Genomic DNA, 18,535 nt, shown 5'->3' on the forward strand with positions numbered 1-18,535 from the left:
CTGCAGACACCGCTGAATTTATATCCATCACTTTTCAGGCAGCCCAAACTCCTCAGTCACTACTGGAAGGTGACTCCTGTGCAGCGGATGTAAACATGTTTTTGTTTTGATACCAAGTGTGGGATGTGAAACTGCCTCCTGAGAGGCCACATGGTGTTTGTCCACTAGAAAGAGGCTCATGTGGAGGCATGGTCTTTGCCAGTTGAAAAACATACTGTATGGACTATGGCAGTGCATAAACAGTCCAAATATCCAAGATCAATCGCTTTTGTATCACTTGGAATTGCTTGGCTTGGCTGTGCAGAGAGAAATGGTCCAGAGAACACTGCAAGGTTCCCGCTGCTGCTTGTTCCTGCCACTGTGTTTGCTGTTGAAATCCTGATGACGAAGAATAGAATCGTCCCAAGGAACTGAGTCTAAAACGGTCTACTTCCACTGTCCATATTAACCTGCTTTCTCTCCTATCTAGGTAGGTGGGTTGGAAGGGAGGTAGAGGCATTAAAGAAGCCAAATAAAGTAGGTTTTTTAAAAGAGCAAAGCCTGGGCTGGAGAGATGGCTCAGAGGTTAAGAGCACTGGCTGTTCTTCCAAAGGTACTGAGTTCAATTCCCAGCCACTACATGGTGGCTCATAACCGTCTATAATGAGATCTGGTGTCCTCTTCTGGCATGTAGTTGTACATGCAGACACAACATTGTATACATAATAGATAAATCTTTTTTTAAAAAGTTTTAAAAGATCAAAGCCTATACTCCTAGGCACTGACACTGCCACTCAATCACTTCCAACCCTGACAGGAAATAATGCCTCTTCCTTACTGAGTGCTTGCTTTCCAGACCCCTTTTCTGCACTCTGTGTACATCACTGTCCCTCCTACTCCCTTGCTTCCATGTAGGATGCACATTTGCACCAACTGCTATTCTTTCTTTCTACTCCAAGTTGTGTCTCCATCCTGGGTCATTTCCACATGATCCATGCAATATATTATCTCTTGACCATGTTTCCAATGATGTTTTCTTTTTTAAAATATATTTTATTAATTTATTCATATAACATCTCAATTGTTATCCCATCCCTTGTCTCCTCCCACTCCTTCTTCCCTCCCATTTTCCCCTTACTCCCCTCCTCTATGACTGTGACTGAGGGGGACCTCCTCCCCCTGTATATGCTCGTAGGGTATCAAGTCTCTTCTTGGTAGCCTGCTATCCTTCCTCTGAGTGCCACCAGGCCTCCCCACTGACTTTCACACGAACTCTGGTGCCCCATATTTGACCAATAATGTTTTCTATGTTCCACTTTAGCCACCCAATTCCCAAAATGCCTTGGGATCACTTTAAACCTGCAACTGAAATTATTCATTTGTGTGGTGTCTACAAAATATGCTTTTCAGTTTTCACTCTGCCCATTCTAAGCTTAGCTGGATCTCTGGAGCATTGACTTTCTAATAGCAGCTACTATTGGGCCATAATGCCTTCCTTTCATGTTCCACTTATTTATTTATGTAGTTGAGATGTGATGGCTTAATATCCTCAACCAGACTTTTAATTAAACCCAAGCTCCCTTGTATTGTAATAACCCATGTCTAGCAAAACCCTAACAAGATGAAATCAGCTTTTCATCTTCCCAGGTTGTTTCAGGCGGTCAAGTTCTGGCTCGAGAATCCATGACACTCCCCGTATTGTCTCATTGTAAATTCATGGATTTAAATATCAAATGATAGCCTCACATGACTCCTCCCCCTCCATTTCCCTAGACAACATGTTCATTTTCCTCCAACCCATCTTTTCCAAATGTTTTCTCTCCCTTCCAACTTCTCAGCCCTAGCCCTCCTTTCCCCTTTCCTCTTAAAGATGTCGTTGCTTTCCACTGTACAGAGAAATGCAAAATAACTTCACACACACACACACACACCTGTCCCCAGAAACATCTGCATTTTGATTGATGTTTTTCCTACTTAAAAAGCAACAACTTTACTTTAAAAAATCTTTAGTTTGTTCCACATACTGGAACTTTCTCATCAGCATTTAAACACATTTGATACATTAAAATACATTCAGTATAAAAAAGTAGGGAGGGGGCCGGAGAGATGGTTCAGTGGTTAAGAGCACTGGCTATTCTTCCAGAGGACCTGAGTTCAATTAACGGCACTACACGGCAACTCACATCTGTCTGTAACTCCCGCTCCAGGGATTCTGAAACCCTCACACAGACATACATGCAGGCAAAACAGCAATATACATCAAATTAAAAATTGACTTAAATTTGTAATTTTTAAAAAAGAAGGAAAGGAAGGATCTTCCTTTTTAATCTGACTTTTTTTAAGTTGTCTCTCCCTTCCACACTCGGTTAGTCTTCTCAGGAGATTTTGCTACACACTCTTGTCAGCTCTTTTCGTTTGGAATCATTCCATATTGCTGTTCTTTAAAACTCTTTTTAATAAAAGTTTTATTTTTACGAGTGCTAATTACGTGTATAAAGATGGTGGTGGTGTGTGCCCATGAGGACAGGTACCTGAGAGGGCCAGGCGTAAGTGGCTCTGGAGCTGGATTATGGGTGGTTATGAGTGTCTTGACGTGAGCTCTAGGAACTGAACTTGGGTCCTTGGCAAGGGTAGCAAGCACTCTTATAGCTGCACTGTCTCTCTAGCCTTGAATACTTCTTTCCAAAATTACTAATGGCCTTTTACCAATAAATCCAGTGGACTTTTTTTTATATCTTCAATTTACTTCAACTTTTAAGAGACATCCAACATGAGAACATATCTCTCTTGGAAACAAACAAACAAACAAACAAACATCAAACTTCCTCTCTTATCCTTAAAAGAAAATATATAAATCAGGCGTGGCGTACGCCTTTAATCCCAGCATTCGGGAGGCAAAGGCAGGCAGCTCTCTGGGAGTTCAAGGCTAGCCTGGTCTACAAAGTGAATCCTCTACAGAGGACAACCAAGGTTACACAGATAAACCCTGACTTGAAAAATCAAAAAGAATAAAAAAAGAAAGGAAGGAAAGACAGTCAGACAGACAGAAAGGAAGGCAGACATTATGTGCAGCAGGCTGAACCCTTGTCACCTCACTTTCCTCTTCTGCTTCCATACTCCCTCCATGTTCTGCGAGTCCTACATCTTCACTCTTGCTCCATGGTCCAGTTTTCACTGTCTTCTGCTGCCAGTTGGTCATTGTCTCTCGATGCGGCCACTGCAGAGGCTAATTGTGTTTCCCGAACCCAGTCCAGCCTCCCAGTGCCCAGGCTTCCCCATCACCAGCGGAAGCATTCTTTTTCAGAAGAAACCCATCATTTCACTGTATCACACACTTACCATAGCTATTAGAATAAAAGTCAAATTTTAACATGACTCCACCCCTCTGACCTTTACCCTTTACTTTTCTGGTCACCTCAGCCAAGCTACTTCAGTTTTTGTTTAACTGCTTTGCTCCTGCCCTCCCCTCAGTTCAGCCAGCACTTCCTCAGGGAGACCTTGACTCCAACTTCTTTCCAGTTGCTTAGCTTCTTCCCTTTGCACTATTTTGGTGTACCCCAAGTCTCTCTTCTGGGTAGTTGCCAGATGTATGCATGCATTTGTGAAATTCTTGACATAACATCAGTCTCACCGAAGTCTTAAGTTCTATAAGAACTGAGAGTCTTTCTTATTGCAGCCCCAATGCCAAACTTGAAGGCCAGCACATAATGCCTGCACTTCATGACTTACTAGAGGAAAGAATTATCATTTAAAATGAGGTATTAGGGCTTCTAGAAGATCAGGGTGCAATTCCTACCACCTTCATGGTGGCTCATAACTGTCTGTAACTCCAGTTCAGGGGGAGGGCACGCTGATACCTTCATCTGGCCTCCCCAGGCACCACCCATGCATGCGGTACACATACATATATATACAGGCAAAACACCCATGCATGTAAAATAAGAAAAAAAATTAATTAAAAATAAAAAGTAAACATGAAATATTAGCAAGGGTATTTAAGAATAACACTGAGTACAGGAACATTGTGGGGAAATGGGTAGTTACTATCAAATGCCATTTACCAGAAACCCTAAAATCCTTTCATTTAGTAGCAATGACATGAAAGGAGTAAATCATAAAAAGAACATGTGGATAACATGACTCCATGTGTATTAAATAAGCATTCAGAGAGAAATGACTCAAGAACAAAGACTGATGTGACAGCAGAAATGATTTCTGACTAATCCCATTATAGATTACTTAAACATTCTTATTATTGCCTACAGCTTCGAAGAGCATACATATCAGTGTTGTAAGTAGAAGATGGGAATTCTTTTAAAATGGAAATATGTTTGCTGCTACAGTGAAAATCCAGAGTCCCAAGAACAGCTGCTAATTGCAAGTCATAGTTATTCAAATGGCCTATAACTTCTGCATTATTATTACTTTACTCTTAGTGACTAAAAATAAAATAAATATTTGGGAGCTAGCAACAAAGACATTGAATAGAAATTGCAAATACTTGTTTAAATCCTACCTACACTGGAGCAAATTATGTTTATCCCAAGGCTCCAATATCATATGACATGAAGAAACATTCTGTGTCTTCACTGCAGTGGCTAAAACCACAATAAGAATTTGAGTATATCTCAACTGGCTTGAAAAAGTTAGATGAGGTCATCTTCTTTAATTTAATATTTATATACCTAATACTATATCATATAGCAGTTATTTTGATGTATTTAAAATTTTAAATTAAATGCTTATTATCTTGAGAGAATGTTTAGATGTGTATTTCATGTTCATTATGTCAAAGCTATTGCATTTTTTCATCTGTAACAAACTAAAATCAAATTTGATCAAACCCCATTACTGACCTCTTGAGTTTATTGAGCATCATGGTTTCACCTAAGGGTTCAGAAGACTCAAGAGCAAAGAGTTGTTTCCCACGTGTATTGGTATTTGTGGTTAAAGCGAACACTAGAGAACACAGCAGTGACCTGGCAAGCAGCAGTCATAAAGACTGATAAAAAAAAAAAAAGCAGATTATTTATTTGTGGCTAACAATAAGTTGTTCAGAAATAGAGGCAGTAACAGCACTCAATTCGAAATGTGGAAAACATTCAAGAGTTTGGAAATATTTGAATAAAGCTTGGCTCATTTCCTATTTAACATGTCTTTTATAATTTTTCATAGGGAAATTCTGTTTCTTCAAATTAGTAAAGCCTTTTGTGTAACACACATATGGTTATTATATGATTTTGTGTTGGGGCCATCTGCAATAATGTCTCATGAAAGTTAGAGCACCCAATGATGATGAAATATTAAAAGCCTTGGGCAAGGCTGTGGGCCTAGCTCTGAAAATGGTTAATCAATTCATTGTCCATGGAAAACAGTTTAGTTTTTAAGATCTAATGTTTACTTTAAAGCCAGATGTTATGGTCTCTCTAACAAGGTAAAACCCATTTTTCTACTTATTAATCATTAAGGTATATAATAAAAATATATTTTTATCTTTTCACAATGTAAAAGTAAACATTGTGCTTTATTTATATAAATTCTTTGCAGAATAGGTAGACTCATGATCTTTCCACTAACACAAAACACACAGTAGGCGTCATTAGGCATCCATCTTTATAAACGGAAAGTGATCCTCAGACAAGATCAATTCATATGCTCAGATAAGACATTCTTGTTGAAAACATTTATTCAGTTTAAACCATGTCTTTCAATGAAACAATTATAAACAGTTGAACCGTGGATATGGACTCATAAGCACACACACATCCCAATGCTTAGAAATGGACAGTTACTCTCACCAGTCACAAGAAGAGAAGAGGCAAAAGTGTATCATCAACAGAAAAAGCAATGTAGAAAACTTTAGTTGAGAGCTAGAGATACAATGTGCATCTCAGAAGGAAAAAGGAGTAGAGACAGACACAATGGTACTAGGGAAAACAGGAGATAAAGACCATCCCTTTGCCTATATTACTCAGAGGACAGTAATTACCAACCTCTGCTGAAAAGAAAGATTAAAGTAGATAACAAAGAGCCTTCCTAATACGAGGGAGGCTTGCAGGTAGAATGACCACTCTTCAACGTGTGCGCATTTATTCGGGAAATGTATTTAGTCTATTTTCTATTTTATATTCTGCCAAATAACTGTCTTTTCGATAGAAATTGAGCATTGCATTTAAAAGGATCAGAGCCAAGAACAGCAACACAGCCTCTGCATGGGGCTAAAGAAATAAGAAGCTTGGGGAATCATCTCTCATTGTCCTGCTCTTCCCTTGTCATCAGTGGTTCTTGTTTTCAAGAGGCTATTACTAGGCATATGTAGGTTAGCCATAGAGCATATGCTCTTTGCCTTGCAAAGTCCTTAGCAACACACACACACACACACACACACACACACACACACAGAGGCTGCCTCTACCCACCCCACCCCCACAAAGTGCTATTGCTTAAGAAATGTAGTTCCCTTTTTAGAAGCATCCAGAATACTTACAGTTTATTATCTAGTCAAGGGAGATGAAAGTTCTGGAGACAGCGTACTCTACATGGAGCCCAACTCCAGGACTCCTCACCTAGTTGTCAGCAGATAGTAGCTGAGAACTAAACATGCATCTGGCATGTTGTTATGATTCAGTGTAGTGGGCAGAGTCATATTAACTCTTTTTATTTTATTTTATTTTTCTGTGCACTGGTGTTTGCCTTTATGTATGTCTGTGTGAGGGTGTTGGATGCCCTGGAACTGGAATTACAAAGAGTTGTGAGCTGCCATTGTAGGTGCTAGAAACTGAACCCGGGTCTTCTGGAAGAGCAGCCAGTGCTTTTAACCAGTGAGCCATCTCTCCAGCCCCATATCAACTCATTTTTTGTAAACAAAAAATAGTGCTATTTGGTTTTCACTCCAGATCTCAGAATCCCGTAGATCAGCTGGAAATAGTAACTTTAAGAAAAAAGAATTGTGTCTAAAGTGAACAGACTTGTAGAAGGCACCCGGAGAGGGTGTCAAACAAGGAAAACAAGGTCTGACCATCCTACCTGCTGACCAGATAGTCCCAGTTGAGTTGTACCCAATTCCAGGCCATGGTCTTCCCAAGGCTGTTGTATGAGATATAGCGGATGACCGTAAATACGTCCTGAGTTTTAATGATATTGGGGTCTTTGAGCATTTCCAGATACCTAGGACAAGATAAGAAGAAAATTGCTTCAAAATAAACATGGAACGTTTTACTGTCACCTACATTTCAGGGCCACACAGCTTTCAACCCTGCAACTCAACTCTTGAGGTATCATAGCTGCAGTTACATGAGTTAAATAGAACAAATGGGGAAAGATGTTTTTAAAAATTAGTGTGTTTAACTTTTTAAAGAATAATCTCTAATGTTGATGGGTAGAAAAGATCATTCTGAGTGAGGTAACCCAGACCCAGAAAGTCACACATGGTACATACTCACTTATGAATGAATATTAGTCAAATAATAGAGGATAACCATGCTACAATACATAGACCTAAAGAAACTGAATAACAAGGAGGACCCTAAGGAGAACGCTTAATTCTCATGCAGAAGGACAAATAGAATAGACTAGGAAGCAGTTGAAAAGAACAGGAAGGGAGCCTACCATAGAGGTCCTCTGAAAGACTCTACCCAGCAGGGGATCAAGGCAGATGCTGAGACTCACAGCCAAACTCCAGGGTGGAGCACAGGGAATCTTATGGAAGAGTTGGGGGAGTAGAGGGACCTTGAGGGAATCAGGAGCTCCACAAGGAGACCAATGGAGCCAACAAATCCAGGCAGAGGAAGGGGATGCTGCAGAAACTGACACACCAACCAGGGAGCATGTATGTTATGGACCTAGACCCTCTGCTCAGATGTAGTAGATAAGCAGCACAGTCTCTCTGTGGGCCCCATAGTATGGGGAATAGGGACTACTTCGGACATGGACTCTGGCTCCCAGACGTTGATGTTGATCACTTCCCTCTGGCAGGGCTGCCTTGCCAGGCCACAGAGGAAGAGGATACAGGCAGCTCCAGATGAGACTTGATATACTGAGGTCAGATATTAGGGGAGGAGGGCTCCCCTTTCTGAGGGCTAGGGGAGAGAGGGAGGGTGAGATGGGGAGGTGACAAGGGAGAGGGCTACAATCAGGATGTAAAGTGAACAAATTAAAAATAAAAAACCAAAAAAGGATAATCTCTAATTTTGATGAGTACTGAAATAGAAACATCTAAATCTAATAATTTAATATTAGTTAATATTAAATATTTAAAAGACTACCAAAAATTAAACTAATTTACGATTTAAACTACTTTAGAATTACCAAAACAATTAAAACTAAGTTTTAACAATTACTGTGATAAAAAAAACAATTATGGAATGCAAGCACTTGTTTGTCTATTATCTCACTGAATTTTTTAAAAATATATGTTAAGGAAGAACTTAAAGTTTACTTGTTAATATAAGCTATCTAGCTATACTTATAGTTTAATACAAATAAGTCCAGAATCAATGAAAGAACAAATGGATAGATGCTTATTAACTGTTACACTAAGTCTATATTGCCATTAGAATTATTTCTATCTAGCCGGGCAGTGGTGGCGCACGCCTTTAATCCCAGCACGCAGGAGGCAGAGGCTGGCAGATTGTTGTGAGTTTGAGGCCAGCCTGGTCTACAAAGCGAGTCCAGGACAGCCCAGGCTAACACAGAGAGACTCCGTCTTAAAAAAACAAAATACAAAAAACAAACAAACAAAAAAAGAATTATTTCTATCTAAAGCCACCACATGTTTTGTTTACTATGAGAACACATGATAATCAATCTTCTTGCCTTGTTCCATGGCTTCCTACATGTTGGCTTGGACAATTCCTAATTTTAGGGGAGATACGGGTTAATAAATATATTTTTAAAAATCACTCTTCAATTTGAGATGTGAAGTAGGTTAGGGAAATATTCTTTATCAAAGAAGAAAGAAAAGTGTAAATTTCCTGACATTTTTTAATATGTCAACGTTGAACATACTTGATACTGAAGTCTAGACATAAAATAGCCCCAAAGGTCTGTAGTGGAAGGCCGAGCCCCAGTTGACAATGTTTTAGAAGTAATTGAGTCATGGTAGTGCTGTCTTCATCAGTGGATTGACCCATTGTGATGAATGCTTAGCTCAATAGGCTGTGAAGAGGCCCCACTTAGTTGAAGTAGGTGGATCACTCTGAGGGGTGTATGTTGACCTTCTCTGTTTCCTGGCTGCCATTTGGTGAGCAGCCTTCTTTCTCTTGTGATGTTTCTACCCTCTGTCAGGCCTAAGAGCATGGAACATGAACTCAGCTCTGTGAGCCATGAACTAAAATTAACCTTTCTTTACTTTAAGTTGTTTTCTTAGGTGTCCAGGCACAGTAGTCAAAAAAGAAGACATTTGACCCCAGAAATTTGCCATAAGTGAGACTGAAGAAAACTCATGTTTGGAGGTAAGTGTGTGTGCTGTGGGACATTAGGATATAATACCCTATCCTTTCATGCTTCAGGGGAAAGTCCTGCAGATAAATAGCTAACTTTGTGCAATGCCCAGTGTGTAATGGGAGCACAACAGTATGCCATCGGCAAGATGAGGTGACAATACTAATTTGTTTAAGAAACTCCCATGTTAGCTGGGCGTGGTGGCACATGCCTTTAGTCCCAGCACTCGGGAGGCAGAGGCAGGAGAATTGCTGTGAGTTCAAGGCCAGCCTGGTCTACAAAATGAGTCTAGGACAGCCAAGGCTACACAGAGAAATCCTGTCGTGAAAAGAAAGAAGAAGGAGGAGGAGGAGGAAGAGGAGAAGAAGAAGAAGGAGAAGGAGAAGGAGAAGGAGAAGGAGAAGAAGAAGAAACACCCAATGTTGCTTTGGCTTATCAGTTGTATAGGGGAGTCCTAAATTGATCTTCAGTTTAAAAAAAAATGTGCAGGGGTGCTGGAAAGGTCTATGGGCAAACCAAAGTGCTGCATAGAACAAGTACTTCATAATTAGAAGACATGGCTGTCACAGTAGCACTCATCTCTAGAAGTCAGACAGAATTCTAGCAGGTAAAATGTGACCAGTTAAACCCCTTGGACTTGGCCCAGGACCAAAATAGGTAAATCCAGTAAGGAAGACCATCAAGAAACAGAGCTCCCCTTTCTCCATCGCTACAAAAGGATGTGTCTCCTTTGTATAGAGGAAAATGCAGGAGGGAAGAAATATAGGTCACTTACTTTAACAGTATACGTAAAGTAGGGTTTGAGTTTAACGACTCATTTATAAGCCAGGCTTGTAGACAAAACCAGTGGACATCAGCGGTTCCTCATTGTACTGGCTTTTATAACCAGTCAGACAGAAAACAAAGCTGGCTACCTTCTTAAATATGTGCACTCGTACAGATAAACCTAGTCCCGTGTGAAAAACATCACATTCATCATATGCTCAGATAAGCAAGGAATTCCAGGGACGGCCTCACTTCAGCCCAAACTTGCTGCCAAACCTCCTTTGTTATGGTCATCACTCAAGATCTGAAAGACTTTGCAGACACTTGGAATAACAATCCCACATGTGGATATTGCTTCAAGTTCACAATTAGATTATGAGACCACTAACCAGTAAAACTACTTTCTATGGCAGACAGTACAAGGTGAGGCAACTTGTCTTAGGGGAATGCCTTAGGGGAACATTTTGACACAGTAGTCCATGGAAGTTCTAGAAACTGTACTAAGGTGGTGGGCTCTGAAGGGGGTGTGTGTGTGTGTGTGTGTGTGCGCGCACACACACACACTAGAGTCTTGCTACAACATCTAAAATAGTTGCTAAATTCTTTAACAAATATAACTAGCACCATGCCATCTAGCCTAATGTTTTGACAGATATCAAGATGGTCATGCTCTTTACTTAATCTAAACCAATTTTATGTTAATTATTTAATTTTTGTATTATTATGTGTGTATACATCTCTGCACTTAAGAACCTGATGCCCACAGAGGTCAGAAGACGGCATCAGTTCCCCCGGGACCAGCAGGGGACAGGCAGATGTGGGTCAACATGTGGGTGCTGGGAATAGAATTAGGATACTCTGAGAAAGAACAGCCAGCGCTCCTAACTCAGCGAGCCATCTCTTTAGTCCTAAAATTTATTTTAAATTACACCATAAAACATGTCAAGCCTGGTGGAGAGCAAAAGCAGGGAGATCGCCTTAATGTTAATCTATGGCCACATCGTAAGACCCTGTCTAAAAAAAACAAACAAAAAAGAAAATGGAAAAATAAATTGCACATAAGTATACATATTAATGTTTGAAGGCTTGCCAGGCTTGGGCAAAGCATTGGTTGGATTTAACCGCCACGACCACGAAGCAAACAGTAAACAGTTTACCTTGCCAGAAGAGTAACATCCCTTATGGAAGCTAAGCCGTAGAGCAGCTTTTCCTTTTCTTGGGCTAGGGATGTTTTTTGGTATTGCTCTAGGGTATAGTTCCATGAAGCCTCGTTGCCGGAGTTCTGCATTCCGTATCGGTACACCAGAAGCCTGAGATTTACAGGAATGCTGCAAAAAGACGTGATGTTTCAGGCACCTCATGTGTTTATCCATGACTCTGTTTAACATCTTCTAGCCATGCAAACAACACAAGAAGTTACCTTTCGTTCCTTGTTACCCAGGCCTCAAATAACTGCGAAGCATTGTTCAAGGCTTCTCTGTCTCCCATCTTGCATGCAAATCCTAACACAGAGGCACGGAGTAACCTTAAAAAACAAACAAACAAACACAGAGCCAGGGACTTAACAAATTTGCATTAGCTCTTAAGACACAAATGCAAAAATGTTTAAATGAATATTAGTTTTTAAAAGGTGAAAAATAACTTTGTGATATGGCTTCCGGTATCGTTCCATGTCAGAGAATCTGCAATGTTCTTCACTTGTCCTTGGAAGTACGCCTGAAACAGAAGCGTAGGATGCGTCAGTAAGAACTTGCTACTTAACTGCATCTTCCGTCACCTAGAGCCCCCTATTGTAATCTTTCTCCTACAAATTCTGAGAAGTTTGAACCACTGCTTAGAAAAAGGTTCACATTTTATAACGCTGAGTTTTCCTTCAGTCCTAAACACAGAAATCATGTTTCCTAAGATGTTGGGGGAGGGGGCCCTCTGTGATGCTTAGTTTTGGTTGCCAACTTGACACACCCTGAGAAGGGAGTCTCAGTGGGAGCCTGTGAGATTGGGTCAGCCTGTGGGTAAATCTGGTGGGATTTGTCTTGATTCCATTGTTTGATATGGAAAGACCCAGCCCACCAAGGGTGGCACCATTCCCTTGGGAAGGGGGTTCAAGTTTGAGAGTAGAGGAAGTAAGCCATGCAGGTACAAGCATGCGTTAACTCCTTGCTCTCTGCTCTTGACTGTTGATATAATGGGACCAGCTGCTTCAAGTTCCAGCTGCCCGGACTTCCCTGCTATGAGTTCCCGGACTCTAACCTGGAACTGTGACGCAAATAAGCCCTTCTCCTTTAGATTGCTTTTATCAGGGTATTGTTGTCACAACAACAGGAAAAACAAACAACTATGACACCCTCTTTAACTTATTTTCTCCATATAGTAATATATAGGACAGCATCTCACACACTTGTGATACTAAGATGATTGTTTAACCATTAGTGAGATATTAAAAAGTGACAGCTATTTAGATTAACAAAGGGCATTTAGGGGGTCCTCACTATCCCATTACCACAGGCAGGCAAGTATTAAGATTCCTTTTACACAAATGAAACTTATACTCCCAAATATCAAATATCAAAGTCAATTTTGATATCACAAACCAAATATCCCAAATATCAAATCATTTTTCCAAGGTCTTTTATTTAGTACACAAAATAACCAGATTCAGATCAAGAGTGTGTTTAAAATTGTGAGCAGCCTGCCACAGTGCTGCTGAAATGACAATAAAAATGAAAAGCTTAAAACATAACCCCAATGTGGAGGTCCAGAGTAAGATAATATAATTTTCTTATTTCGTTAAAAATAAATTAATATTTGCAGATAAATCCATTTTAAAGTAGATTCCAGCTGATAGCTTAAAGTGTTAAAACTTTAAACAAAATGGTCTTATATTCATTTTGATACTAAAATGGATGCCTTTTTGAGGTATACTGAAACACAAATAGGAAACACTTCAAAGTGAAAAAGATCAGACAGCCTGTCTGCTTCGATTAGTCATGCCCTCCCACATCTCTTATGTCATGTGGTGGGTAGACATCCCCCCAAGATGTCTTCCCTTAGACACCACCCTCGTCCACTGAACATTTACATTTGTGGCATACTCATAACGTTAACGTCACCTCTATCATGGGGTACAGCTCTCTGTCATCTTCAAACATGCTAATGATGTAGGTTACAGCTGAGATGGCTCTCTCCCATGGCAGGAAATCTTTTTCTGATTTGAGATACTTCGTCAAGTTCAGAGCTATCTTATAATCCAGAAGTTGCGCTCTGGAGAGAGAAAATAAATAGGACAATTCATTGAAAACCAGACTTTCGATCCAAAGGATTAGTATGGTGACCCCAGCGTTTCATGTTTAGTGAGAATTCCTCTGCTAAACAAACAAACAAACAACAACAACAACAAAAGTGCATGTAGGAGCAGGAGAGACTGCTTAGTAGTTAAGAGCACTTGCTGTTCTTGCAGAGGACCAGAGTTCTCAGCGCCCCTGTCAGGAGGCTCACAGCTACTGGTAATTATAGCTTTAGGAGATCTGATACCCTCTTCTGACCCCTGTGGGCCCCCAAACATGTGTATACACACACAAACACACACACACACACACACATACAATCTTTTTAAATAAAGAAATTGAGTTTATTATTGAGACTCAACTGAAAAGTTTTGTGCAGTAGGGCCAAAGCTTAATAATGGAACATTTGTCTGGGGCCATAGTAATCAGCACTCCAAAAATGTATGGGAAAAGTATTTTTAAAAGCCTAGCACAGATATATTTGAGAACAATGTTAGATAGAAACACAGACTTTAAAACTTGCATCTTGAATATTGAGACACACAGAAGATGCTGCCCTCGGCCTCGCCCAGAGAGGGCCGTTCTCTCTGTGTGGAGAACGGTGGTGAATGAAGAAGACAAAGGGCCGCTCAAGGTGCTGAGCATAAGAGACAACAGAATGCTTAGCCCTAAGTTCAGCATCTACCCCTCTCCCTGTAACGTTCAGAGAGCACTGCAGAAGAAGTCCAACTCAGAAACACACTGGGAAACACTTCTTCGCTGTTAGGAATCTAAGGTGGGTGCACTGCGGTCAAGTAACAACTCGGTGAGAACTTGGTATAAGGAAGATTGTCTTTTAGGTCCCACGTGCCTATTTCCTGATTTATTCCTTACAATAATCATCTACAGTCATCTCCAGGCTTTTATAAGGAGATTGATCTATACAGAGGTGAAGAGACTTATTCCAGTTTCTACAGAACCAGATTTTAGCTGGGTTCAAAAGCCTACTGTTTAACCCTTTTAAAACTGAGGACATGTTTTGTTTGTTTGTTTGTTTGTTTTGTTGTTTCATTTCATTTTGTCTTGTTTCATTTTGTTTTGTTTTTGACTTTGGGTAAGTTATCTAAGGAGTCCATGTCAAATGCTTGTTATCCTATCCAAGTAGCCATTGGTTTGCTTGGCTAGTAGTTCCTGAACTCTGTATTGTCACAAGCTGGGTTTGGATGCCCATTTTCAGAAGAGGGTTTCTTGGGCAGTATGGACACTAATGATGTATGTAATGTATGTATGTATGCAATGATGATATAGTGCTGTTGGAAAAGACAAAGCACCTAAGAATGATGCCCAACCCAGGCAGAAGCCGGAAGAGGCTTCCGAAGGAATCAGCATCTACTCTCACATTTATACAAATCTACTGAAAGACAGAAATCAAATCAGCTGTGTATCTAGTTCCTTCAGAGGGTCAGAAATAATTATTAGGATCAGGTGACCTGAAAAAAATCAAGAGATGCGGTAGCCACCGTTGCTCTGCTCCCCAGTCTAGGGCAGGTGCCTTTACCCTTTGATCCATCTCACCATCTGTGGTACTGCTGATCACTTTCAAATATTACTCATCAAGTCCCTGGTGTGGAGCAAGCCATACTCCAGGGCAGCAGGGAGAGGCAGGGTGGAAAGCTTATCTATGAGTAGCTGATATCAATCAGTGTTTGCTATAAGGCTCATATCATTTTTTTAAAGGGCCGAAAGTAACAATGACGTTTAAAATACAGACTTTGGGATATTTTTCAATTTAAAAGATGTAATACTTAAATGTAATAGTAATTCGTTTTAAAGATACATGGGAAAACTCAGGGTATTTTAAGTGACTTACCCTCCTTTTGAAACATACCTTGCCAAGGCAAAAGCATCATCGATAAAACTTGTTCGGTCCTCAGAGGAGAAGCCCTGGAGGAAGAAGAAACAAATGCAAAGCCATGATTCCCAAAGCAAAAGGCACAGAAACAAAAAATTAGTATTGTTGACGTGCAGTTCTTGGAACAAAGTTACAATAGTCCATCCCATCCCTTACCGTGTGGTTTGAGGAGAGAGTCTCGGTTATCTTGCCCCAAGTTTCCACTTCATAATTTACACGATAAAACCCGATGTGATCTGGGTTTATTTTGAGAAAAGCATCTTCACTAAGATTAGTATTCAAAGTGATTCCTGTGGTAGTAAACAAACACTAATGAGAAACATGTTTGCATACCCTGTAAACACAGAGAAATTAGACCCAGAGGGCAAAAAAAAAGGGGAGGGGGGAAGAAAAGCAATATTAGCTCAAGGAGTCGAGTTTGATTTGGACCCAAAGCCCCTAAGCCTAATTCTTATTTAGTTGCCTAACTTTAGAATGTCACTGGAGTGAGCAAGATGAACAAGAAATAAGCAATGTCAACAACAACCACCCTGCCATTTGTAACATACACTCCTCCCTGGCAGAAGCATGCCACACCAAGTGCAGTAACTCTAAACTGGCCAGTCTTTGCCTGAAGACAAAGAAATCCATGCCTCCTGGGAGGAAGCCATACATTCCCAATTGTAATGGGTTAACTGTGTGAAGGCTGTTCACTAGGACAGCCCGGAGAAGGGCTGAGATGCAGACATTTAAAGAACGCCTTCTCAAAATCAACATGGAAGGCTGGACCTGCTGATCTATGTTTATAATTCCAGCTACTAGGAAGGCTGAGGTAGATTATAGCCTTACTCGGACTACAGTGAGTTCAAAGCCCAGTCTGGGCCACCTAGTACGACCTTGCCTTAAAATAAAATTAAAACAGGTCTGGAGATGTGGCCCAGGGGTAGAGCACTTGCCTAGTAGGAGGAAGCAGCTGGATCTAATCCCTAGAATGAAATACATCAACACTGCAGCTAGAGGAAATAACTATTGCTAAGCAGAATAATAATGTGAGAATCAGGATACATCTGAGGTGCTAAGACATGCAGCATCTGACTTGGAACCCAAATGCAAATGTTCTCACTTGGCAATCCGTGTCCTACTTGTGCTTTCTGGTTTTGTTTTTGTTTTTAAAGATTTATTTACATACTATTATGTATACAGTGTTCTGCCTGCGTGTACACCTACAGGCCAGTAAGAGGGCATCAGATCACATTACAGATGATTGTGAACCACCATGTGGTTTCTGGGAATTGAACTCAAGACCTCTGGAAGAGCAGAAGCCAGTGCTCTTAACCTCTGAGCCATCTCTCCAGTCTCTATATTTTCAGTTTTATTTGTCTTCACAAGGTCATCTATATCCTTACTTCCACTGACTATAATAGTGCTTTTTTATCAGTGGAATTAGCAAATTAACTTTCTTCCCAAAGTATCATCCAAAACACACAAGAAGCCCAGTGCTGAAGGGATAGAGGTCAAACATATGCCTTAAAAATAATAACTGTGTTCTGACACCACAAGTATCTGTCATTATTGCTTCTGTTCTTTGCCATTAATATATATCTTGCCTATGTGGAAAACAGACTATTCAAATAGTGGTGTGGGAACCTAGGCTATGTGAGAGATTTCAAGGAGCTTAATATAGCAACAATGTAAGAAATAGTGCTGGGAAATAGCAGGTGAGGCTGACAATGAAGGCCAGGGCTTCAGCGTTAATGAAACATACCATGCAAAAGAATTTATCCTTGGAGGGAAAGCACAGGGAAAATTGTCAAACAAAGAAGTTATATGTTTAAGTCTGTTTTCTAGAAAAAGAATTCGACAGTGATGCGGAGATATTTTGGACTGGATTCTCAAAGCAAGAAGACCAGTTTGGAACCCAACTGTAATAATCTAAGACAATAAAGGGGGAGGCCATAGACTCATGTGGCCACAACGAGAACAGAGCAGAGACACGTCAGAGCGGAAGTGGTCCAACCCTCCTTCTGCCTAGAGGAGGAGCAAAGGCTCACACCGTGGGATGAGGGATGATGCTGCCAGCAGGGAATAGAGAAAGACAAGTTTGGGAGGAAAGGTGATTTAAATTTTGGAAGCATTTGCAAGGCCTGGAGGCTATCCAGGACCCAGTAGTTTTTCATAATACATATGCGAATTCTTCAACAAGACAATAAGTTTCCTTAGGAACCTTCCGAGCAGGTACTTGACAAATTGTAAACCCTTACCTCACTGGTGCAGCATCAATCTTTCTTTGTCATTTGGCCATGGAAAAGTTGTTGAAATGAAGCTAATCTTTTGGCAACCTCTCTCTTTGAACGTTTGTACTGGGAGGAGAGCTGCTTGCTAAGGGTAAAGCCATACGTTACTGAAGATAGAACAGGAACTTCGGAGTTTGACAGACCTGGGATAAAATCCTTTCCGCGAGACTGGCAAGCTGTGTAGCTCTGGCCAAATCACTTGACCTCTCTGTCCCAGTTTACCATGAGGGAAGCAGGGATAAAAATCCCTCTCGGGCCATTGTGAAGATTAAGTCAGATAATGCAGCTGAAGCGAGGTCACATCGTTTGGTGTTATGTGACCAACAGATGCTAGCTATCCCCATTATTATGAAACAGGATAGGCTGCCAGTTCTAGAAATAGCCCACAAATATAAATAACATTGAGAAGTTCCTGGCAATCCATCTAAATACTGCAGTAATTTACTGTGCTTTCTATGTACCCAGTTAAGCCTGTCTAACGTTACTGTGATTTTTCTCACTTTATAGATGAGGAAGCTGAGACCCCGGAAGTCAGTAGTTAAGGACTTTCCAAGTTCACGCTACGTTGAGAACAGTTGACAACAGCAAACTGCAGGGTTGTTCCATGATGTAAGGAAGCAAGTAGAACTGAACAACCAATGCTTGCTTACGAGTCTAAGAGTATACACTTATTTTAATTTATTTTCTCTTATGGTTATAACACCACTATGTGTTCTTATGGGATGCTTGGGAGATAAAGTGTAAAGAATGCCAGGCAGGGTGGCACATGCCTGTACTGTTAATTCTAGCACTCAAGGGGCTGAGGCAGGAGGATAGCTGCAAGTTCAAGTTTCATCTGTGTTACAGGATTGACTTTGTTTTAAACCAAACAAAACCAAAAAGTGTACATGATAATATAAAAA

The 18,535-nt window shown here is 40.6% G+C and overlaps 1 protein-coding gene across 1 annotated transcript in view; it reads right to left on the reverse strand.

Annotated features, from left to right (window-relative positions):
- Nucleotides 1-18,535, reverse strand: part of ENPEP (glutamyl aminopeptidase) — a 76,993-nt gene that overhangs the window by 6,983 nt on the left and 51,475 nt on the right. The window contains exons 12-18 of the mRNA XM_084757619.1: nucleotides 15,517-15,650; nucleotides 15,337-15,392; nucleotides 13,296-13,446; nucleotides 11,828-11,901; nucleotides 11,606-11,710; nucleotides 11,343-11,513; nucleotides 7,006-7,146 (exon numbers count right to left, since the gene is read on the reverse strand). Of these exons, the coding sequence (XP_084613745.1) occupies nucleotides 7,006-7,146; nucleotides 11,343-11,513; nucleotides 11,606-11,710; nucleotides 11,828-11,901; nucleotides 13,296-13,446; nucleotides 15,337-15,392; nucleotides 15,517-15,650 (832 nt within the window). The remainder of the gene's footprint in view (nucleotides 1-7,005; nucleotides 7,147-11,342; nucleotides 11,514-11,605; nucleotides 11,711-11,827; nucleotides 11,902-13,295; nucleotides 13,447-15,336; nucleotides 15,393-15,516; nucleotides 15,651-18,535) is intronic.

Source organism: Acomys minous (genome assembly GCF_964271855.1).
Source record: "Acomys minous genome assembly, chromosome: 14".
NCBI lineage: Eukaryota > Metazoa > Chordata > Mammalia > Rodentia > Muridae > Acomys > Acomys minous.